Genomic DNA, 26,353 nt, shown 5'->3' on the forward strand with positions numbered 1-26,353 from the left:
TCTCATTTGGCATATTTAAGTATCTAGGATAGCTGTGGTTAGCTTTAGGAAAGAAATATTTCTTCAAATTATTCAGTATGTATTATTCATTGTAGTTGTTGATTGATAATTTAAGGTTAGTTTTGGGAAACTGCTTACCTAAATTGTCAATTTCTATTTAAAAATATACATTAAGGTACATTTTATAAGACTCTAATAAGAAAAGTCAGAGAAAACATTTTCCCTAGTCATTTGAATGACAGGTTTCTCAAGAGAACTTAAGGGAATGTCTAGTCACTTACTATTTACTGAGATCGGGACACTTAGCATGTCAGTCATTTCTCCTCAGCAGATTAGTTTAGATCTGTAGACACCCCTCAACAGGGAACAGGAAGGTGTTAGGCAAACCGAATATGAACAGAGCTTCAGAAATGGGAAGTATTAGATCAACTTAGACCCTTAAACAACCTGATGTGTTGCAAAAAGCCCATTTGCAGATAACCACTACTATATATAAAATAGATAAACAAGTTTCCACTGTGTAGCACAGGGAACCATATTCAGTCTCTCACAGTGACCTATAATGAAAAAGAATGTGAAAATGAATATATGTATGCATATGTATGACCGAATTATTATCCTGTACACCAGAAATTGATACAACATTGTAAACTAACTATACTTCAATTAGGAAAAAAAAAAAAGATGAGTTAAAGAACCCAAGTTGAAAGGCTTCCATGGTTAATATAGAAAGTTTAGTTCTGCCAAGAGAAATATAGTTAATCAGCATACCCATGGGGACATGAATATTCATGAATGTACATAATTGTCAAGGTATAACAAATTGTCAAGCCTGTGGCAAACTCTCATAAGTGGTGTTCTGTCTAAAGGAGATTATCTTCTGATCAGTTTTAGGACGCTGTGGTCATGTAGTCCCCGTAGGATGCAAGGCCCAGTAGTGTGTTTGTGTGTGTGTTTCTGAAGAAAATCTGGAAACCTAACTTTTCCAGTTTCTGCTCTTGCATAACAAACCACCTCAAAACCAAGTGGTGCAAAATACTCATCTTTATTATGCTCGAGGACTTTGTGCATCAGGAATCTTAACAAGGCACAGCAGGGGTGGCTTTTTTCTGCTTTCCTATGTCTGGGGCGTCAGCTGGGAAATCTAAAAAGGCGAGGTTCACTCAATGGCTGGGAGCTGAAATCATCTGGAGATGCTCCCCACGTATCTAATAGCTGATGCTAAATGTCAGCTGACATCTTGGGGCTGCTGTTGGAGCACTCATGTGCAGTGCTCTCCACGTTGCTTAGGGCTCCTCACAGCATGGCAGCTCGGAGCACCAGCTGTGAGGATCCCAAAGAACAAACTAGACATCACATTGCCTTTTATAACTTAGCCTCATTCTGTTAGTTACAACCAAGTCACAAGTCCGACCAGATTTCAGAGAAGGGATATTAGATGTCACCATATAATGGGGACTGGCTTGGGTAAAGGATGAAAATTTTTATTTTACTGTGGCCATTTTTGGAAAATAAACCTTGAGACAGCAGCTGTTCAGTGTAATACTCTGATTTTTACACCCTGGCAACTAATTTTTTTTAATGAAACACTTAAGAGACTAGTGTTATGTAGCCACTGACATGTTTCCTAAAACTGCTCTATGCAAAATAATCAAGATAGAGAAGAAATCATATCCAGAAAGTGCTTCCAAGGGCACAGTGACAAGGAGTCCTTCAGAATGGCATTGGAGGGCACTGTATGGTGTGTTGAAGGATGTCCTAAAATCCAACCATGGTCTATTTGGAGGCGATTAGAGAAGACAGATATGGAAATAGATGCACAGCACGTGATGACTACTATGCTAGAAGGTTCGCGGGTACGTAGGAGGCCATCTAAGTGAAGGGCTAAGAGAAAGTACCAAAAGTCTTCTAAGAACTGATGCCAAGCTGCCATTTAACTGCCTAAATAAAATTTAGCCAGGCAGCAAGGGCAGCTTCATGAGCAAAGATAAAGAAATGAAAATATGATTCATTAGTGAAGAGTCACATGGCCTTCAGGTGAATCGCATTATAAAACCGTTGGGAGCGGCAGGGCGTTTAGCTGACAGACAGGGAACGGGAAAGCCTGGACGGACGCCACATGTAGAAACGAGAAAAGAATGGCATTTGAGTAAAATTTGAGGTTGGCATCCAATCTCGAAATTAGTAAAACTGAATTCATCTTTGGAGAAAATTATGGTATTTTTTTTTTCTGCCTCAGGCTGATTTGGCCATTTACACTCAGTAAGTTCTCCATTAGTTTCTATTTCATCCCTTTCCTGAAAAACCTTTCTATCCTTTCATTGCTTTCTTTGGTTTCCTAGTCAATTTGCACACAAACAACAACAACAACAACAACAACAACAAAAAACCCTCCAGGTCTTGCTTCTTTGCACTTGCACACTAACAATGAAGGAAGGAAGATAATTTTCTTGTAACACCGTCCTCAAGAAGGAAAACACGGATCTTTGTGATCTTTAAGCTGGAGGGTCAGACACCAAAAACAAGGCACCCTTGTCCTGGGAGTGCTTCAGGAAAGGGTATACAGTTTATCTCAGACGCACGGGAAATAGAGTTAAGATATAGATATTATTCATTTTTCATAATTAGATTTCCTTTTATAATATTATCAACGTCGTATTTTACCATTTCATTAAGTTCGTATTTATTAAGGGCTTGCAGTTTCCCAAGCGCTGGAAGTAGATCATGACAGTCTGGCACGTCCAAGTACAAGTTCACCCTCCTGTCCTTACAGTGCTGTGGGCCAGGTGTTTCATACTGAGCACTGTTAGTATTCCAGAAAGGCAGTAAGATTCTTGTGCTGTGTGTTCCATTTCACCCCCAGTGGCAGCTAGGCCAAAAGTATATACTAATATTATTGTTAAAAGGTATGAATAACTAAACTAAGCGAGATGTAAAATAGTTACAAATGGCTTCTTAGCATTTTAGGTCAGAATTTTGTTACCTGATGGTTTCATACACTCAAAGAAAACAAAACTGACATCAAAATACTTGGATTTGGAATTCAGGTGTAAGTAATTGTGGACTTGTATTCTTGCATTGTATAATATTTAGTAATTTTGAATTATAGGAGATGTGGGAAGGAGGCAAGGGAGGAGTCTGAAGGGCTAGGTAAGGAACACTTGACCATTTCTAAAGGTGGTAAGACTTTAATAATAATAATAATATCCACAATACAGAGCAGTTGCTGTGTGCAGACGCCTATATTAAGTACTTCAAAAATATTGAATGAGGTAGATAGTTCTATCCTCTCATTGCAAATAAAAAAAGCTAAGACAGACTGTTTAGCTTGCCTGGATTTTATAGGCAAAAGGTCCAAACTTTGAACTGATTCCTGTCCAAATCCAAAGACCTGGGCACTTGTACTAAAGCCATATCGCTTCCCTTTGCTCTTACCTTTTTTAAACATTTCATCTTATTAGGAAACTCTTAAACTGAGTGTCTCCTATCCCGTAATCTCCATTTATATACATTGATCACTAATTGGCTTTGTGAAGATACACATAATGAATCTAGCTTTCTTCCATATTTCAAACTTTCTTTATGAAGATAATGTTCCTCTGCCAATATCCAATCCAGTGTGTAGTAGAGTGAGTTCTTGACTACAATTCTTCACCCCTCCTGTGTTCACACCCTTTGCTGTGTTGTTTTTCAGCCCATCTTTAAAAAGTGGCAAAGTATATTTACCTGATTCTTTACTGTCATGTATCTTGCTTTGACTAATAGGATAATGACACTTGTAAGCATAGACCTTAAGGGACTGTGTGTTTCCAACTGCCCTCTTGTCATCGCCATAGAACAGCTTCCCCAAGTAACTGCCGTGCCCTTAGTCTGAGCTCCAGAATGAACACATGCAGAGCCCAGCTCTACACACAGCTTGGAGCAGAGCCCCCAGCAAGCCCAGCCTAGATCAGCAAACCTCCAGCCAAGGCAAAACATGTGAACTGAAAAAATAACTGCTTTTGTGTGAAGCTAGTACTTTGTGATTGCTTGTCAGGCAACAGCATTGTACCAGTGACCGCATCCAGGGCGATCCCCACAACACAGGCATGGTTTCCACAGCTGTTCTCAGTGTGTCATGGTCTCCATTTCACCAGATACCCTAGTTTCTCTGCTAGAAAACCTTCCAGTTGTCCAGGTTTTCCTTTTATAGTGTGGCACAGTAACCTGAGGTGACATTTTATCCGTTGACAGTAGGCTGGTACAAAGAAATGACATCATTACAGCTTATGCTTCTAGCTGCAAAGCCTGTCACCATCGTCCGGCCATCTGGTTTCCCTAAGTGGCTCTGTCACATTTCTGGGTCTAATTGAATTTGTTTTCAACTGAAAACCTAGGTTCTTTCTAAATGAACTGCTGTTGAGCCAGTTCTAATGCCACCCTGCATCTTTGGAATTGATTTTCTTTAACCCAAACACAGAAATGGACATTGATCTCTGTGACTGTTGACCTTGCGTTTAGCCTTCTGTGGCTGATTTGGAGCTGCTTTTTGGAATGCTAATTCTTAAAACCAGCATATTAGTTATCCTTCCTAGCACCTCTTATATTTCTTTACCCAATCTTTTTTTTTTTTTAATTCTGGAAAACATACAGCGCCAAGGACAAAGTTCAGTAGCACCCTTTAAGTTGACATTGGCCATTAATTAAGACTCCATACGAACAGTTGTAGACGTAGCCACGAACCTCCATGGCTGTACCATCAGGCACCTTACAAATAATTCACAAAGAAATTAGGTGGTATTTTAAAGCTGCTCATTCTTTTTCTCAACAAACTTTCATTCCCCATCACTCTTCTGGGCCTATATATTCAAAACAAATAACACACAGCTCACACTTTGACTTATTCACAATTAGTGTAGGTTTGTTTAAAAAAAAAAAAAAAGTATGACCCTGGGCTTCTGCACCAAAAACACCTGCAAGTGAAATTACAGGTTTCTGGGCCCCTGCTGAGGCCAGCTGACTCAGGGCATGAAGAAAGGAGCTCTGAAGTGCTCATGCTGCATCTTTTAAGCACAGCATCGTTCTGATGCTTGTGTACACTGGATATTAAGAACCATGGTGCTGGAGAAACAGAGTGTTAAAAAGGAGTTCTGGCCCAATGAGCTGTTCTACATGAAGACGTGAGCAAGGTCTTGCACAAGGCAAGCGGGAAGGGCCGACAGCTTGCCTGCGAGGTTGGGTAAAGCTCTAATAAGACACTGACCATTGACCTGGCTCCCAGGAAGAGGATGACTCCCTCATTCGGTGAAGAGGTAGGGGGGGTTTCCTCTAGACAGGACAACCACGGTCGGGGGCAGGGGGCCTTGAAAAGATTTTGACTTGGGGAGATACTCCACCATGTCAGGGTGTTGGGTGTGGTAACAGGGAGTAACTGAGAAGAGGCTGGGTAGATCACTAGAACACAGATGGAAAAGGGCCAGTGCTAAGGAATTACCACTCACAGTCTAAGGATTAGAAAAAAGGAAGACATGAAAATACATAATTACAGTTCAGTTCAAAGCATGCCACACTGGTAGTGCTTGAAGACAGCCCCTTACTTACATTGTCTGCTTAGAGTTTCTGGATAAATGTGACCTTGTTTCCACACATAAAGAAAAGACTTACAGAAATAGAATCAATTGTTATCAATTCATATATTCTTTCCCCAGACTCTTATTTATTTCCATTTCCAAAGTCTTGTGCATGAAAATATCCATTTAATAACTAACAGGTTGCCCTGGAACATTACACAAAGCAGGCAAGATTTCACTTGTGATTTGAATGGAGAAGAATATAAATCATCATTAATACGTAACCATAGTGCAACTTGCGCCAATGAATCCAAAGTCAACTAGATTAAAGGATGGAAATAAATAGAAATTATGCTGATTTTTACAGGACTGAAATCTTACTGGTACTCATAAATTATGACTCAACCAAAGAAATTATGTATAGACAGTCAAAATTATGTCCATTTCAAGCTAGGGTTCAATAGCTTCTGTGTGTTTGGACCAAAAGCAGGTAACAGTTCATTTATTAATGTCATGTACCACTGAACCTAATTAACCAGCCAGTGAAGTTCTTATTTATGGAAAATAATTACTATGGTCTAATGGTAATTCCGCATGATAACACAGAAGATTAATGTTTTGTTACAAAATTGCTCACCCCTCATTCATGTAATAGAGGGTCAAAGTAAGCAGAAAATACAAGCTGAACTAGAAAAAAATGATTTGAGAGTGTCTATAAAAAAGACCATTTGCAGAAATTTATACAAAGCACTGATTCTGAAAAACAAAAGCATATCTAAATTCCTCTCTCATTTGGGGCATAAGGTTGCACCCTCAAAAGATCCATTTTCTATAAAGGGGATCATTGCAAAGCTGATCATAATTCTACACCAGATGCCTTATGTAGATCATTTGTCTTCATCCTAAATCTATGAGCAGAACAAATATGTCACTTCCCTCATGAATAATCATCCTATATTTCATCCTGTGAACATAAAATACCGTCAACTGAAACTTATGAGGGTATATATGGTTATTTCATGTTTCAGCATATTTCAAGAAGATGAAACCCCTTTCAGCACTGTAATGTTTATGAATATGGAGAAGAGGCGCTTTATGTATACGCCTTCATTGATTGGATGATCACCATTATTAATACTTACTGAGTGCCTGCTATGTACCAGGCACTTATCACAGGGCTGTCACAGGTTCTTCTTAATACCCACGGTATCATTTTTGCCATATTAAAGGTAAAAAAAAACCTTTTTCAAAGAGATTAAATGATTTGTTCTAGATGACACACTCAATAAAAATGAAAAACAGCCACTCTCAATTTGAAGTTCAGATATATATTTTTTTCTAAATTCTGTGTATCACTTTTCACAAGGCATACTGATTTCCCTCCAAATGGGCTGGAGAGTGGACACTCAGTGTTCTATACTTTTGAGATGGTAGATTTTTTTCTGTCTTGTAATAAGAGTTACCTCTGTGTGGGATACTTACAGCTTTGACTTTCTCAAAACAAACTGGCCAGAAAAACAAATATAGAGCTTTGCTGTGTTTCCTATCTCTCCATACATCAATGTCTAATTTATTTAGTTTATTGGTTAATTTCAGAACACAAATTTTGTGTTTTATTTATACACAAACGTGGCTGCTCTATAACACAGTGCCTCCTGTGTAACATTGCAGGTTGAATGAAATGAATAAATAAGTAACCAACTAATACAGTATAAATTTCAAAGATGCTTTAAAGCTTTATGGAATCTTGATGGAATCTCAGAGATACTTCAGAAATATAGTATGTAAAGCATTGCTTTTTCCCTGTGTTAGAACTCTATGAAAAGCACAGATATTAGAATGCAGAAAAAGGTATTTGCCTTTTAGCCAAAACACATACACACAAAAAGGAACATATTTTATTTAATATTTTTGAGCACACATACAAAATGATCAGCATATTTCAATTTTCAAATAAAAATATATTGAATTTTATTTTAAAATCTACTTTAATTATTTCTGTACTAGAAATGCATGAAATAAAAGTTGTGCAAAAGAGTTTAAGGGTTTGCTATGGTTTATATTTATCCCAACTTCTTATTTACCAATAGTTTGAGTGCAGTGATAGTGAATTCTCAACAAAGAAAATTGTCCTATGTGAGAACACTGTTGTCTAGTATCAGAGAGGTTACCTTGTGTGTTTTAATTCTCCTGTTGTCCTCAGAATAAAGGCCAATTTCTAAATGGAAAAATTCTTGAATGAAAAATGAAATGTGTAAAATATGTACACATAATGGTGGCTAATGATATAAGCTATACGCTTTTCACATTTGAATCTCTTATTAATTCCAGTGATATTGGTGCCTGTGATTTTAATTCTAAAAATATGAGATTAACAATTTTCACTCATAATTAGCAGTTACATATGGTATATGTTTTCTTTCCTATGCTTCCTTTTGCCTTATGACTGGGTGTATTAAACATGTTTTATATCCATCTGTTCTAATAATTCAGAGTATTTCATTTATAAGCTTTTGAAAACTGTTGGTAGCAGCCTGATAAATATTACAAGCCCTCACTTCAATTTACTTACAGTATTAACCATGACAGTGGATTCAGAGACCCCCTCTCATTTATGCTATCAAAATTCAATCACATTTGGTTGCTTTCAAATAATGCCTTCTCTAAATCACTGTGTTATTTTACATTTTAATTAAATAATTAGCTTTTAATATTGGGATGAAAATGTACATGTTAACCTTTACAATATTACAAGGAATACTTTGAAGCAGTCGTGCTAATTTGATATTAATGTGGGATTCAAACAATTCTTGCTCTTATACTAGCAATTTCCTTATAGATGTTACGGAGTTTGTGATCAGTAAAGTCCTGGGGATGGATGTGACAGTGAAAGTGAAGAAGGCAGAGACCGAGGAAGTGAGCTCAGGAGACAGCCTTGGGGAGGACCCCAGGGGTGGACATGGAAAAACATCCATGTCCCTTGAGCCCTGCTCCCAGCCTCATCTCCTGAAACTCACCTCGCCCTGACACACTGGCGCGTCACCATTCCTCAGATGCCCCAAGCACACCTCAGCCTCGTGGTCTTTACGTCTTCCTTTTATCTGGAATGCTCCTTCCCTAAATTTCCGAGGCTTTCTCCTTTATCTCTGTCAGGTGTCTGTCAGTATCGATTCATCGGTAAAGCCTTTTTGACTACTTTAACTATAAATTGTACCCCTTATCCCAACATTGGATGTTCATCTTCCAGCTCTAGTCTTTTCTCCTTGACACTTAAAACTCTTTAACTTAGCCTATACTTTACTTCTGAACTCCCTGAGGGCTGGCATCTTTGTTTATTTTGTTCACTACTGTATTACTTAGCACTTAGAATACTATCTGGCACATAATAGGTTCTCAATAAATTTTACTGGATAAATAGAGAGAAAGTAGGTTGAAAATATCCACAGCATTCATCTATGGATACTTCCTTGTAATACTTATATTTATTATTCCAACACATCTAAGAAATATGGTCGTGTAACTTCTCCTTTTTTATATCCCCAGAATAGTACTGGTGCTCAGTAAATATTGAGTGAATGATTTCATCCAGTTGCAAATTTTCTAGGTAAATAGAAGGCAGAGGTTTTTGACCTTCAGTCCCATGAGATGTTAAAAAGAAGAATAAACAACTCAAAATCTCTCTACTTTAAAATCCAAGGCTCAGACTACCTGTAACTGAGCAGATAGTTCAAACCCCTGTGGGGGCTTCTGGGGTCAGACCCCTCCCCCATGCCCTCTGCTGCAGCTCCCCCCTGAAGGACCCAAATAGTAGTATCTCAGGTATATTTCTTGAGTTTTTCAGATGCTAAAACCCACCATCCAGAAGAAGACATTAACTACTTGACGATCAAGAGCATGTGGCTCCCAGACCCCCTGGCGCCTGGGGGTAATAATATTGACCTCCCTGTCACCTCTGCATCAACCCATCAGAGGACTGTGCACGAGCTGATCATGCACCCTGCGGCCCCCCTCCCTTACCTGGCCTTTAAATATGCTTTGCTGAAACCCTTCGGGGAATTTGGGGTTTTCTTGGTCATGAGCCACCTCGTCTTCCTTGCTTGGCCCTGCAGTAAACCTTTCTCTGCTTGAAACTCCGATGTTTTGGTTTATTTGGCCTCACGGGGGCGTGGGGCACACAAACTTGCCTTCCGTAACATGTCTAGAGTTGAAAAGCTTCTAAGTCCCCTAACCCGTGTCCTATTCTTTTGTAGGTGAGCAGAATCTTTTATTTTTGTTACATAGAAGGTTTCTAAGTAAACACCAAATCTACTTTTCCTGATACAAACCTTTAAAAACCTTTAGGTTTTTTTTTAAATATAGTTAGAAGGTTAACTGTAATTATAGTTATGTCGTAGAAGGATCAAGGAAATTGGTCAAGGAAACTGGAGACCTTGATCTAAATAGAACTGAATGCTAAGGGCTCTGTGGAATAAAGTAGCATTTGGTTCTTCAAATAGAAAAGGGATTTCAGGTGTGCGTACACAGGCAGTGATGAGTGGTAATCAATGCAATGGATTATTGGATGATGCCTACAGGTTAGAAGGTGGCTGTTTAAACTGGAATGAACATAAAGCTCATCAGTTCCAAGACCTCAGTGCATTCATTTGGCCAACATTTTTTTTTTTTTTTGAGTTGTAGTCAATTTACAATGTTGTGTCAATTTCCAGTGTAGAGCAAAATTTTTCAGTTATACATGAACATACATATATTCATTGTCACATTCCCTTTAACAGCGAGCTACCACAAGATCTTGTATATATTTCCCTGTGCTATACAGTATAATCTTGTTTATCTATTCTTCATATGCCTGTCAGTATCTACAAATTTCAAATTCCCAGTCTATCCCTTCCCACCCTCCTCCCCTCTGGCAAACACAAGTTTGTATTCTATGTCTATGAGTCCGTTCCTGTTTTGTATTCATGTTCATTTTTCTTTTCTTTTTTTTTTATTTTTAGGTTCCACATATGAGTGATCTCATATGGTATTTTTCTTTCTATTTCTGGCTTACTTCACTTAGAATAACATTCTCCAGGGACATCCATGTTGCTGCAAATGGAGTTATGTTGTCATTTTTATGGCTGAATAGTATTCCATCGTGTACATATACCACATCTTCTTTATCCAGTCATCTGTCCATGGACATTTAGGCTGTTTCCATGTCTTGGCTATTGTAAATAGTGCTGCTATGAACATTGGGGTGCAGGTGTCATTCTGAAGTAGGGTTCCCTCTGGATATATGCCCAGGAGCAGGATTCCTGGGTCACATGGTAAGTCTATTCCTAGTCTTTTGAGGAATCTCCATACTGTTTTCCACAGTCATTTGGCCAACATTTCTAAAGCATTTACTATGTGTCAGGCACTGGGTTCCTCCCTGTAAATACATGATGGTCCAAATAGCCCTGACCTCATGGGAACTATATTAATTGGGAAGACAGACAATTGAATAATAGCACATGTAAAAGTCAAATTGCAAAAAATGACAGTGCAATACGTGAGAGGTAAATAGCATTGTGGGAATACATTAGAGGGGACCTGAGAAGACTTCTTAGAAGAGGAAATAATTGAGGAGGGAATGAAGAGGGTGTTGAGAATTTCATGTGCTTGGTTTAGGTCCTTGTTGATAGTATTTGGGAATCTTCTGAGAAGGAGGAAGATAGGTAAATGTGCTCACAGCTCACCTGATCTTCCTAATCACACTTAGCTCAGGGTCATAATGATGTTAAGTGATTTATTTAGCATCTTTTTGTCTAAGATTATGTAGATAAAGTTGATGATTATTGAAATACATGGAATGGACTAGATGAGTTATAAGTTGTCCCCAAGAGTTGCATCATCAGATACATCAAGGTTCAAATCCCAGCTTCACCACTGATTCTTACTTGAGCTCATAACTTTTGCCAACCTTTTAAAAAGCATCAGGGATTACCAACCACTGGGCTTTGTCCAGCTGTTTCCCACAGTGCTGAAATGCACATGGATTTGTAGCTTGCCATTCGGGCCTTCCCATTTTTTTTTTTCCCTTACACTTTCCACCCTCCCACTGAGGTAATAGCCCAAATTTTGGGATTGTAATGGCAGTTGTACACTTCTATATATTGATTTTTATATTTGACTAAATCATTGTAACAGAGATTCAAAAATTAGTGGCTCAAAAAAGAGAAAAGATGATTTTTTATTTTCTGGATAACAACCCCTGAGGGAGGCAGTGATCTAGAGGAAGTCTGCTCCAGTGTGATCATTTTGAGACAAGTTCCTTCCATATTGCTGTACATGACTTCCTAAGTCATTATCTCATTTGCATGGTAGGTGGCAGATCATCGCTTTGAGTGCATTCTACCATCTGAGGAGGGGATGGTGCACAAGCCCAAGACGAGGAGCTTGTTCTCAACTTGGAAACGAACTTGAGGTTGACATCCCTCACTTCTGTGCACATCCCACCTTTCCTGACACAGTCACAAGACACATCTAGCTGCAAGGCAGGCTGGCAAGTGTATTCCACTCACTGTGTGGCCATTTGTCCACGTAAAATATTTTCTTAGGGAAGAAATGAGAAGTAATGTTTGGATTAGCAGAGGTATGGACTCTGGTGGAGTCCAGGATGATTATTCTCCATTATTCTTCCATTATTTTGCATGATCCATTCTTTTACAAATGTCTTATATGTTTCAGTCTCCCCTTTTTAGAGTTCTGAAAGTTAAACTTCCCTCTTAGTGGGTCTGTATTATTTATAGTAGAGAATAACTCAGCTGCTTTGTCATGGTCTCTCTCACTGCAATTTAGTTTTCCTTCTCTTAGCTTCATCAATTAAAATATTTTAAATGTATATTTCTTCCTTTTTATTTTGGCAAAATTATTAACTATTGTCATAATAAATATTTTTATATAACTTACATATATGGAAAAATGTTAAATTAGACATTTCTTGAGTTATCATAGTTCTTAGTTTTTTATTAATTCCAAATTGGAGAAATTTTCTCTGTGAAGTAGGAAATACTGGTGTCATCAATAAACGTCACGCAATGGCTAGATTCCCAAATGGATCATGAATTGTACATATCACCTGCCCTATTATAATGGAATCAAATATGAAAATTTTGATTTATTGCAGAAAACCCTTCTTTAAATAAATCACTGTTACTTATTTAGCAATTTTAGCCAACTCTTAAAGCAGTGTCTAGATTGATTTAAGATTTCTTAATTCTTCCTTTCAAATTTCTCAGTGCTGAGATATTATACATAAAACTGAAAGTATTGGTAAATTGCTCAATTTTTTTTACATCTCCTCTCAACGGAGACTGTTCCTTGATTCACAATAACCAGAAAATATTCTCTATATAAACTAATTTGGGAATTACTTTAATATAGATCTCCTTAGTTATCCTTATTGTTTCCTTATTCTAATTTCTTTATATATTTAATGCCACATATTTCACATGTATTTTCTTTTGCTTATGAAAATCCATTTTCTTAAAACTTTTGAAACATACTTTTTAATAATTAAAAAATAAAGCAGCTCCACAAACAATTATTTTCTTTTGGAAGCTGCTGATAATATTCTTAAGAGCAAGCAATAACATATACTAAACTATAGTGGATAATGCAAACTCAGGTTTATTTCATTTTCCGCCCATTCACCCTTTATTTTCATGGTTAAGTCATTTTTGAAATTAACATATACGTACTGTTCATTGTTTCTAAGAACAGGTTAGAGTTTCAGCTTTTTCAAACTTACAGTTACCAAAGGAATAAAGCCAACCGCAAAATACAAATCAACAGAATGCAGTAATCCAATCACAAAGGACAATCAGATATGCTTGCACATATTCAAGAAATCAGTCATCTAAGTTACAAAGAAGTAGTTCATTTGTGCCCTTTTTTTTTTTTTTTAGATTCCACATTAATTCATCAATTAAAATTAAAATTGAAATCCCATCAGAAACAGAGTGATGTCACTAGATAATGTTTGGTGCTACTGGTCTTCACACAGCACGCACTGGGACACGTAAGCAGGGTTACTCGTGGAAAGATTGCTGGTTAGGAGGAAGGGAGCAGCCTCAATGCCCTCATTTTCTCTTCATCCTGATACATGGGAACATGCTTGTTAAATCACAATCTCACGACTGCCACTTCTTGAACATTCAGGAAATCAAGGTGACAGCTCTCAGGACTTTGCTACACATACGTGAGGGCTCTCAATTGAGGTGCACCATTTCTATCAAGATAAGTATGTGACAGAAGAGATAAACATCCAGCCACCAGCCAATGGCCTTAGACTTCTACAATCTCAAGGCATTAGAAGGATGGAGAGAAAACTTATCACCATATATTCTTCCTAGAGAGTTTGTATATGAATATCCTGGGCAATAAAGACTAGGGAATCTTTTTTTTCTTCCTGCTACTTTACAGTAAAATTGAGTTAATGCATAATCAGCCACCTCCCAGAAAGATACAGATGACCAAACTTCTCTCCATCTGTCTTTTCATCTCTAATGTTTAAACTTTCGTTTTCTTTTTTGCGTCTCTTTCCTTAATATCAATGAAATCTCAAGTATTTGACATAATAAGACCTATGGGATTGCTTTGAGGGATAATAACAACCAAATATTTTTAAATAATTCTGAGGCTTTCTGTCTTCCTTCCAGCCTAACCCTTTGGCATCTGTCACCCACCCTCACCCCTACACAATTTGGCACTTGATATTAAGCCATTTTCTTGCCACACTTTTATATACTTAAAAGAAATGAATAACCTTTATATAATTTATAAATATATACATATATAAATTTATAAATTAAGATTCAGGCAGAGGACTTTAAATGAAGTTTACTTGAATGAAAAATATATTGTATTACAAATATTCATAGATTCCCTAAGTAAAATTAAAATATGCATAATTTTTCCAAATACTAAGCTAAAGTAAAATAATTTCCACCTTTTGTATAGTGGTTTTTTTTAATTATATGACATTAAGAGAAAAGAAATAGTGTATATATTTGAGAAGTGCATGGACATACTGTGGAAGGGTTGAAGGGGACTATAAACATCATTTCAGTGTTTGGAGGTGAAGACGAAATTGATGTATATTTCTTAAGGTAACAGCATTAAACACCACACACAGCTGACCAGACTGTCATCTTATGTAGCACTTTTTCTTGGAAATAGACCTTTTATAACTCTCCTCTTGAAGTATTAGACTTGTGTTTCAGAGGAAATTTGATTTACATAATTGGAGGATAGAAATAAGGAAGTGCTGAGCTGGTATGAGAAAATCACAGCGCTCTTTGTCAATAACATGTATTTCTCTCACTGAAAATTTCTATAGGATGTGTTTTATGCCTAGAGATTCTTGGGATTATGAGCTTAACACACATTTTGCTTTCAAATTCTTAACACACATTTTGCTTTCAAATTCCATTTGAGTTTTTTGGGTTGATTCCTCCTGAATATCGTAACATTGATTGCTGTCTAAATCTATTGCAGTGTGCCTGAGTACTATGACTATGGTCATGGAGTAAGCGAGGATGCCTATGCCAGCTATGGTAAGACCTTTTCTTTACTAAAACTGTGAAACCAGAACATCCATCAGTCACTGACAACTCAGAAATTACTTCCGTCTTGCTCCCCCCTGTTTTTACAGCAGTCCAGGCTACGTTGATGTATGTAATTCTAGGGTGAGATTTGACATACAGAGCCGGTGCCAGAAAATTGGACAGATCAATTTTGACCAAAATTTCAAAAGCAATTAATCACAATCATAGATCATTTGCAACAGCAACAGTAAACATTCTGAATAGTGTCTTTCTTATATGATTCACCGTGTCCATGGTCTGACTCATTGAGTCGACAACAATTGTGTCTTTCCTGCTATTACAAAAATCATCAGAATAACATACAATGAAAAGATTTTTAAAAATTTAAGGGCAGAAATTGTAGCTTTCAAGTTATTTTTATAGTGTGTGTAGTTCCTGAAAATGCCAGATAATTGATGCATAAGAATTCATCATTAACAAGTACGTCAGTCTACAAAATAAACTTCAAAATTACATTGTTTAATTTAAAAACTACTTAAAATTAATTGTACTTCAATTCAGTAAGATGTATTGAATGCCTTATGATATATCAAGACAGTAATTCCCTTAGGAGGGCAGATTCTGGTTCCTTAAAACGTATGCAGCATCACCAGTTGACTGCCTTGAAAAAATAACCCTCGTTTAAATTTATTCAGTCCTGGATTTTTAAGAAAATAATACCAAGGCCACTCTGTTCCTCTTTATGGGGACAACTCACTTCCCTGGGTGACCATCATAAAGCTGAGTTCAGAAGTTAAAATATAAAAATAAGCCACCACCACAGTGACAGCCATCCATAAGCTGATGACTTACATATGTTTTCTTATTTCTTTATGTAACATTGAAATATTAAGAACTTTTATCTCCATTTTATAATGAAAATGCACATTTGTCCTTTGTGCACAAAGGGTTTGTCAGGGTCTAGGAATACGACGCTGTGCACAATCCAGCACCCCTGGTTCCTACTGTCTTCTGTTTAGACAAGTATTCCTACATATAGAAGGTTGTGTCAGGCTGTAAACCATGTGACGCAGAGACCATTACTCATGTAACAAATATTTATTTAACGTCTAACACATGTAAGCCATTGTTCTCAGTCCTAAAGACACTGCAGTGAACCATCTCTTGCGACTTACATTCTGATGGGAAGACATTATTACTTATAAGCCACTTTTTTTAAAATGGAATTTTTATTCCATTGACTTTAGTCCATTGACTTTATTCCAACACAAAATGCAGTCATTGTTTTTTACACATGGCACACACATTTGAGGGAAAATCCCCCATGAGATTTACTTTTTAGAATTACGTACACCGAAATCAGTGGCAGGGATGAATTTGATGAAATCCGACTGCATAGTTGGGAACAGGGTATGAGATTTCTCGCGCTCAGGTGTTTATATTTTTTAAATGTTAATACCATGTAAGCAAGACCATAGGGCAAAGTATGTGAATACAAGCCATTACTTTTTGAGACCTTCTAAGCGAGAGGCGGGAGCGCTGATCAGGAGAGCTGGGCTCACCTCTGTGACCTGTGGGTCTTGCTCTGCTCTTTCTTGGTTGTTCAACTCTTTTTCTGCAGCCAAGGCTAGAGACAAATAGCATCTGTAACTGTAGAAGCAACACCTGCTCTTACGCACTGGATTCCATTCTGGGTCAAATCATAATTTACCAACAGGCTATTCTCTGCACACAGAAAGCAGCTGATCAATTATTTTTAATAAAGTAATGAGGAAAATGCAGAAAGTGGTTTGACTGTCTGGACAGAGTAAGAAAGACATTAGGCAGGAATTTTTCATAATAACTTTTCTTCTATTTCATTATCTAAAATTTCAGCCACATTGGCCATATTCTTAAGATTGAAAGATTAGGCACATGTAGGCCTAAACATAGACTTTGCTTTAGGGTCTTGACTTTTTCTTTGGCTATTAGGATCTTTTGCCATTTTCTGACTTTATTGATCAAGAGTTAGTTCAAAATACAGTTCACATTTAAGGTGTTTTCCTCTTTGCTTGAAAATGTTGGTAAGTCACCTGTCAATGCGTTCTGATTTGGGAAGTGCTGTTTGATTTTCATGTCAGAGGGTGAGTATTCAGGACAGGATTTATTTACTTCTTTTGCTGAGGTCAGGAAATGACATTCCAGGAACAGAGGCAAATAAATCCAACCAACACATTGCAACCTTTCATCATGGGCAGCTCTCATAGGAAACAGTGGAGCTGAGGAAGGGGCTTGCTCATAAGCCAGGATTCCAGCAGCCCAGGGCCATTCCATCACCTCCTTATCCTCTCTGCTCACTGTGACCCATCTCTGCTACACACTGGGCCACAGAATGAGGTCGGGGAACCCTGAACAAAAGCACAAAGTCATTTATGTCTTTTTAATTGAAGTATAGTTGATTGACAGCATTGTGTTAGTTTCTGGTGTGCAGTCAAGTGAGTCAGTTACACACATATATTACACATTCTTTTCCTCTGTGGCTTATTACAGGGTATTGAATGTAATTCCCTGTGCTATACAGTGGGACCTTGTTGTTTATCTGGTTTAGACAATAGTTTGTATCAGCTAATCCCAAACTCCTAATTTATCCCTTCACCCTCTTTCCCATTTGGTAAGCATCAAGTTTGTTTTCTATGTTTGTGAGTCAGTTTCTGCTTCGTAAATAAGTTCATTTGTGTCATATTTTAGAGTCCACATATAAGTGATGGCGTATGATATTTGTCTTCTCCTTTCTGACTTCAGTTAGTATGACAATCTCTAGGTCCATCCATATTGCTACAAATAAAAACACCTATGTTTTAAATGATGTACATGTGAAATTAATTATATATTTTAGAATTTTTTTTACCACAGGTGTTTAGAATCTAAGTAGCTACATAGGTATGATTAAACTTAAAAATAACATTTTTTACTCTAAAAATACACACACACTGCAGAAAATTTAGGTTATAAAAGATGGAAATTTAAATTATACTCCCATATTTATTTACTCTTTACTTTATTTTATATTTTACCAATTTTTAAATCCATCATGATACATAATTTATTTGAAAAGAGAACACACATAGACTGATTTATAAAAATTCCTTTAAGATTTCCCCATCATAAGATCAAGGGTTTTTTTTTTTTTTTTCAGTTCATAATCATTAAGATAATACCTTGACAAAATGCAGAACTTAATACATTTTCATATGTGCCATTATAATGAACCAAATCTACATAATTAGTATAACTTTTTGTATAACCAGGAAGTAAGGAAACTGCCTGCATGCCACTCCATATGGTCATGAGATTTAAATGTGCTCATGTCCCCATATCCGATCCAGACCATAGAAAAAGGACAAAAAGGACAAAGTCAGATGATGAGACCTAGTAAGAGCTCAGCATCGCAGCTTTGATGCCTAATTATATTAACATGCATCGTGTGCAGTCAGATTTTGGTATTAGGTGATTGTGCAAAGGGAGCTTTGAGTTCAGTCTTCTTGCTCATATGCTTATCCTGTCACCTCCAAAGGGGCAGATGATAACTTTTAAGTCTGCACATGGAGCAGGGATTTGAGGACCTACTTACGTCAATTATAGACTGACTTTTTTTAAATTAATTTTCCATAACTCACATGTTACCTAGTATATCAACAAGTATCCATTTATAGCTCACCTTTAATGAACTGTGCACGATCTTTTAAATCAGTAACATTTACTCCAAAACGTAAATCTTGCATCTCACTGCTTATCCACTTATATTCTGAATTACTGACTCCTCTCTGTTACATTTTGGCTGTATCCAGGATACAGATCTGTGTTAGTATAAAATGAGCAGCTTCCATTCTCAGACCACTGGCAGCACCCAGACTTGGGCAGAATGTGAGGAGACTCACAGTAAGTTGCCCAGACACTTCTCCTCTGCTCAGGTGGGAGGAAGCACCTGCGGGGAAACAGAGGTATTGACAGAGGAACAAGAAATGCTCTCTGGGGCAACTGGGTCCTGCATTCAAAAGGCACAGATACCCAGAGTCTCTCATTCTGGATTCCAGAAATGGTTTGAAATAAACCACTAGAAGTAAACTCCAGTCATTCAGTGTGACCTTTCACTCGGAATCTTTACACATTGTGGCTTCGTGTATCACCATATTGAAATCGTGTTTGTCTCTTTTGGGCCCAAATTCATGTTGAAGTAACAAATGCATTGACTTCAGTGAATATCATGTGTCCTCTGGGCTTCATTGCAATTAAATTATTCAAGATATTTTCATACACTTAATATAAAATATTAAACTATTTTTCTTGCAATAAATATAAAAATTTAACTATTAAATATTTAAAATAAATACCAGTATGAAATATGATATAATTATATTTAATATATAAAATATAATAATCTACATATATTATTTAATGTATTAATATTTATTAAATGGTTCATTGTTGTCATTATTATTAAATTAATTTTTAATTGTTACATTTCTGATAACTTGAATTTATTTTTGGAACGTAAATATTTGATTTACAGGAATTCCAAATTAGTTTTTGTGTTTTTAAAATATTTCCTAATCTATCAGAATCATTATAATTGTTTTTGGATAAATGTGAATAGCTCATAATTCAGTAAGGGTGCATTTTAAATACAGTGCATAGATCAGCCTGTCTGAGCAATGCTTCACATAAGAAACACCCTCTAAATTCTGAGACTGACAGCTAAGAATGGACAGCAATATTCTCTACTCAGAGAAGAGAGCTGCTTATTAAAACATATTTAAAGTACAAACTGAAGAGCTAATTATGGGTCTGTTCTGCAGTGGCATTTTAGATGACAGCTGTGTGGAAGCAAGGAAGGTAACATTAATATAATGTCTTGAAATGAATGAAAGCAGTAAGAATTTTTGTGCCCAACTTGGGAACATACGAGTGCCTCACTTCAAGCTGATTGCAGAACACAAACACACTCATTTTGTTGAGGAGATGGAACGATTATTTCCCCAGTGTGAATATAAGCTCTGTCTTGATTAATCTGTGAAAACAGCAAAGGAAAATGAAGCTACCCGGTAATCACGCCACCACGCGATTCAAGCGTAGAGATGAGCCATTTGCAATAGTAAACAGACGTAGAAATTTGAGGAAATTGATGTTACAAATGAAGATTAGTTTTCTTAAGGTGGGCAGAAATTTATAGTCATTTTTAAAAAATAATGTTATACAAAACACTTCTCGTAGGATTTATTAATATTGAAGTTGTTATTGAGAGATATTGAGAAAAATACCACTGTGATTTATTCAATTTAAGTTTTAATATAGATTTCAAAACTTTATTTTTAACTGAAAGGAGGACTAAAGAAATTGTGCTCCTAAAGTGTTTTAAAATCCAGTTGTAAAATTAACTTAAGAAGTAGCTGATTTTCTGTTCCCAACTGTTTCAGAGGTTACAGTGGGATGGACATCTAATCCAACTAGTCTTGGTAATAAATGCAGACTATGTTGCTTCGTCAAGAAACAGCCAAAAAGAGCAGACAACCACTACTTCATTCTTGCCTTGCTCATTTGAAGTTAGATGTATTAACAGTGGTTTAAATTTTGTTTTGAATCATGTAGTCCTGAATGCAACGGGTTTAAATTTTGTTTTGAATCATGTAGTCCTGAATGCAACAGTTTTCGGCAACACTGGAACCTGCTTTTCAGTATTTTAGATCAGAGATTTTTAACATTAATTATACATTTTCGAATCACCTGGTGAATTCTGAAAAAAATACCAGTATCCAATTGCTATCCTGGATCAGCTCTATCACATTCTTTGGGGATGAGAACTGGGCATCAGTTTATAAGTTTCCTGGGTGGTCCTACTGGAAGCTAAGATTGAGAATAAATTTTAGAAGGATACATGGCAAAAAGTGGCCCACGATCTTAATATGAAAGGTCGAAACGTGTCCACTGTCTGCATTCTTGAAGGCAACATATTTTCAAAACACTGGGTATTTTATAAGCAAACACTGTGTTATAGAATCTGTCATTTTACATTTACTTTTTAATTTATAAGTTTAAATAATGGAAAGTAAAATGTCCCTTTTTGAACAAATTTAGTCTCTTTTTGAACAAGCGTGTTGAACAGTTAAATCTCAAACTTGATTTTTGTCTAAAACTCACCCAACCAAAGTCCACAGAGAATTACAATCCACATGCATCTAACAACTCTCTTGTTACACCAATAAAACAAGTCATAGGAAAGTTCTTTTATTACTTAATTTTCTGCTGAGTTAATGGTACAATCATTTGAAATGAGGAGGAGGGGAAAGTTGAGTGATTTATTGTCAGAATCTTAGGGTCAACTGATCATGTGCAAAAAATACATTCAATATGATATAGATTTGTATTTAGAATGTACAAAAAAGGAATTGTTTTTAAAAAACACAAAGTGCAGAGTACAAAATAAAAAGCTGGGAAAACATTTTCTTCCCAACATGGAAATACACCAACTAGAAAAACATATATCCAGGAGATACGCTACTCTAGTGTATCTTCGCAGAATTACCAGGGAAGATTTTTATATTTATTAAAATAGTACATGGATTTAAAAAAAAGACTAAGATACATTGTTCTGAAATAACTGCTACACTTCATCTATCAAAGGTGTCATAATTTATTGAATGACTCAGTGGGAACTGAAACACAATGTCAGTTGAAATATGATTGTAATTATTGGTGTCTTATAATAGATGTCTTTTTGTATTGAACATATATATGTATATGTGCTTAAAATCATGGAAGGACACAAAAAATAAGAAGGTAGCTGAGTACTCTGGACAAAGATGACAATGGCTTGCCATGGAATAGGGTTGATGGAGATGGAAAGAAATGGATGAGTTAAATACATATTAAGGAAGAAAAGATTGTTTAGATCTAATGAGCAAAATTGAGAAGATGCCAAGGGTTTCTGATGAGTGACTGGATAAGTTGTAGGCAATAACAATATTCACTAAAGTGGGAAATTTAGAAAGAGTTTAAGTAGCATGGAGAAAAAAGATGTGTTTAGTTTGGGGGGGGGAAAGCTGACCTTGAGACCCCTGAAATGTCTCACAGGCAGTGAAGTGTGGGTGTCCGAAGCTCAGAATAGTTTGTGACAATCAAAATGTGTCATCAGTATGTAGATGAAAGGACTTGCTGACTTGCAAAGAGGTCTTTCAACAAGGGAGAGGCAGACCCAGAACTCAAATGCAGGCCTGGCTATAGGACTCCTGGGACTTCCATTCAAAGTAAAGATACCCACCTGAGAGAAACCTGTGGCTTCTTTTTGGGTACAAAATGAAGATGCAAAACATGTAAAAACAATTAATTTATTCAATACATAATTATGGAGTACCTGCCGTGTGCATCATAAAACTCTAAGTTTGGAAATGGAGTGAAGTCCTTTTTGTCCTCTAAATGGGTTATCCCAAGTGTTGCTTGTCTCTGACAGGGGGCATCTAATTAAAATTTCAAAAGTGATAGAAGCTGTAATTGCTTCCCAGAAGCTGCCTGAATTTCCTGAGAACTTAACTGATGGTGAACTGAAAGTTTACTCTTCTTGGAAAGTAATTCATTATGTTCATCTTTGAAGAGAGATGCTGGCCATTCATATGTCTCCTTCAATTCTGTTCTGTTTTACCCTCTGCCGCTTAAAACCACAACTCTGCAATTACGTATAATAATGATACAAATTATGTGGATGCAATGGTTCAGCCATTAGGTTCCAATATTCCGTAATATTTTTAAATGCTCAGAGCAGATCAGCTAATCCTGCCTTCCACTTTGGATGAATTAATACCTAGATTTGCACAGTAGCAAAATTCAATTTGAGCAGCATGCATTTTTGTTAATGAAATTAAAACTGCAATCTCATTCATTTAGCTAATCATTCGTTGTTGGGATCACCAATTATTATATAATCAAAAGGGAGTAATATAAGTCTTCTTAAAGGAAGATATCAGGACCTATTTTGCAAGAAAATTGTATTTGTTAATAATATACATAAAATGCCTAGCACTGTGATTGACCCCTACAAGTTGTGATGGAGTGCAGCCATCTTCATTTTTTAAATAAGTATTCAAAAATTAAATATATATAAAATAAACAAGCTATACTGTGTAGCACAGGGAACTATATTCAGTATCTTGTAGTAGCTTATGGCAAAAAAGAATATGAAAACGAATATATGTGTATGTTCCTGTAGGACTGAAGCCCTGTGCTGTACACCAGAAATTGACACAGCATTGCAAACTGACTATATATGGATAAAAAACACTTATAAAGGGGAAAAAATTTAAAAATAATTCTTTAAATAAATAAGTAAATAAGTAAATAAATAAATAAAAGCTGGTTCTAACTTAAAAAAAATTAAATGAAGAAAATGGATGGTGTTATTATAATGAGTTACAGCAACTACAAAACAAGTAACCTAACATATTCCCTTGGGGAATAAATAGCTATAAAACAACATGTACTCAGATATTCGAAAGGTGCTTTTAAATGGAATGGTATTCCTCTAAAAGATAAGAAACCTCACTGGGACCAACAAGCTGAGTGTCTCAGAGCCGGTGTGAACTTTCATCAGCCTGTTGCGACGCTCTCACAGGATTGGCAAACCAAAGACACTAGCGGCTTGTAATAACAGAGATTAATTTAGGTTTCTCACCTTTGTTGTGTTTTTTGCGTATTCTTTTACAGTGTGCTCAAAAAAAAGCAAGAGCTGTCCTTTTTTGTTTTAGCGTATTTAAAAAAAAAAAATCTGAGGTTCTTTTTCAGATCTCAGAAATACAAACAAGTAGCTGTGTTACTGGCAAAGCGTGAGCGTAAGAACTATGCCCTCAGTAATGTTATGATACCCTGTGTCCCTTCTGAACTGTCCTCTAAAGTTAATTTACTCTCAAGGTGTCATGTTAACCTACTTCTGGAAAGACAGACATTAAAGGTTTACTTTCCAGGTACGTAAAAAATGCCGACTTTTCATAAATTGGTGCCCTGTTCCTGTGCTTCCTGTTTTTTGTCCAACCTCAGTGTTTATCAGAGAACACCTTTTTGCAGTGTTAAAAATCATCCAGATTTTTCTTTTGTGCTCTGAATGTGCCCCACAGTTCCTAGTTCCCTGGCAGGAATGAGATCACATTGAGAAATACACACCACGTAATAGTCCTGATTCGGCCGAGAGCAGAATATTTGAGATGCAGAAGCTGCTTAAGTCAGTGGAGTAACGTTCAGTGCACAAGAGGGATTACCTGTGTAATTTACGCCCCTTTATCAAAGTAAACGTTTCTCAGTGATGCTTATTAGCATGTAATGGAGATGCACTGTTTGGCGTTCTGTAAAACTTCATTCAACTGAGTGAAAAACAAAAATCAATCTGAGTTTACAAAACCAGATATGGAATAAGTTTTTAAAGAAATAATGATCTATTTCAAATATCCAAAACACTAGCACAGGGAACCGTATTCAATATCTTGTAGTAACCTACGGTGATAAAGAATATGAAAACAAATATGTGTATGTTCCTGTAGGACTGAAGCCCTGTGCTGTACACCAGAAATTGACACAACATTGTAAAGTGACTATACTTCAATAAAAATATATTTCAAAAGACCACTATAACCTAATTGCTAACCATGTGTTTCTGAAAGTCCTGTTTCATTTATTTTGCATAATTGATTTTAAAATTCCTTCTGAGCTAGTAACGCCATTTATTTACATGGTACTTAATGAAGATTTATGGTGCCTTTACTACCTGAAGGCAACCATAGACAGTCTTTCCTGTCATAGATCTTGGAATCCAGTTTAAAAACCAGGCCAGATGATACAAAATAATTATACAAGGAAGTCTTTAAAGAAAGTGAGTTCTTTTAAATAGGTTAAGCAGTATCTGAATTCTTAGTTATGCTGTATATTTGCTCAGAAGTTTATTTCTTTGAAATGATTAAATGTGAGAATTCAATCCATCCAAGTTCTCTGAATGATGGAGTTCAGTAGCTCCCTCCTCTAGGCTTTCTTCAGCATTTTCTTCAAATAGTAATTACATGGTGTCGTAATCTATGAAGTTTCATGTTAGTTTGGTCCTGTCATCTCCTTAAGGCTCCTTAAACTATCCCCCTCGTATGCAGGGCTTAGGACAATGACTCACATACAGGAGATCTTTAGTAAAGCGAAAACAAGAAAATTTTATCTAATGAATGCTTTTTTTGCCCCTTTTCCTTCCTATTTCATATACTGTATGGTACATTGAAATCTAAATTTGGAAGCTCAGAAATGGTGGGAATTTGGTCAAGTCACTTGAGCTCTATTTTTCACATCTTCATATGCTTTTTTAAAATCCACAAGTCTGTAAACCATCCTGGTGATTTCAAACCCTGCACCTTCTCTAAGGAGTATTGTACTTATTTCACATACACATATAGTCTACTTAGTGCTTCTCAGACAACAAGATCCTAATATTGAGAGTGTCTGACTTCCTTTATCATTTTCCAAAAGTAAAAAGAAAAAATGATCTCTGAATTATACTGTCTACAATGATTTTTTTTTTAATGACATCCCTCATGGGAATAGACACACTTGGCCAGGACTCCAGAATTTGTATGAAGTCCTAACATATTTTAATTCCACTTTCCCTGCTGAATAGTAGAACCCCAAGCAGATGGAAAAATTCTAAGTCCATTCCTGGCTCTTTATAATTTCAAATTTTAGAGAATTCTCATCATGAGGACTTAAAAATGAATTGTCTCTTCCTATGTTTGGTTTTTTCCATGTGCAAGGTTACATGGTGGACTAAAGTTAGAATTCCTTTGGGTTTCTAAGAATCACTTCTATCTCTGAAGTAATCTAAGAGCTTCCAGCGAGCAGTGAGGACATTGGCTGACCATACAAAGCTCAATGACACACTATATGATGACAAAGAAAAAGAACCATTCATTGGGTCAGCGTTCTCCAGTCCAAATCCAAAGACTATAACTGGACTGAGAGAAGCTGGCTTGTATCGTAATGTGGTGACTGCAAATGTGTGGCTATACGTAAACATTCTGGCATTAGGAAAAATAAAGACCAAGGAAATTTAGCACAAATAGAAAAAATATTTTCCTGATCTCGATTCACCACTGTCATTGAGAACGTGTAAACAATGGGCCCAAGATCTGAATTAAGTGAAAGAAATCCTTGATTTCCTCTGCTAACAGTAAGGCATCTTAGAAA

General features: G+C 36.5%; 1 protein-coding gene across 4 annotated transcripts in view; it reads left to right on the forward strand.

Annotated features, from left to right (window-relative positions):
* The window catches only part of KHDRBS2 (KH RNA binding domain containing, signal transduction associated 2), a 522,708-nt gene that overhangs the window by 471,991 nt on the left and 24,364 nt on the right, over positions 1–26,353 (forward strand). For all 4 annotated transcript variants that reach the window (XR_010376930.1, XR_010376929.1, XM_031434467.2 and 1 more), the window contains exon 8: positions 15,069–15,127. Coding sequence is in view for 2 of the 4 variants with exons in the window: in XM_031434467.2 (XP_031290327.1) it covers positions 15,069–15,127 (59 nt within the window). In the remaining 2 variants the exon portion in view is untranslated. The remainder of the gene's footprint in view (positions 1–15,068; positions 15,128–26,353) is intronic.

The sequence above is a fragment of the Camelus dromedarius genome, chromosome 19, assembly GCF_036321535.1.
Source record: "Camelus dromedarius isolate mCamDro1 chromosome 19, mCamDro1.pat, whole genome shotgun sequence".
In the NCBI taxonomy this organism is placed as follows: domain Eukaryota; kingdom Metazoa; phylum Chordata; class Mammalia; order Artiodactyla; family Camelidae; genus Camelus; species Camelus dromedarius.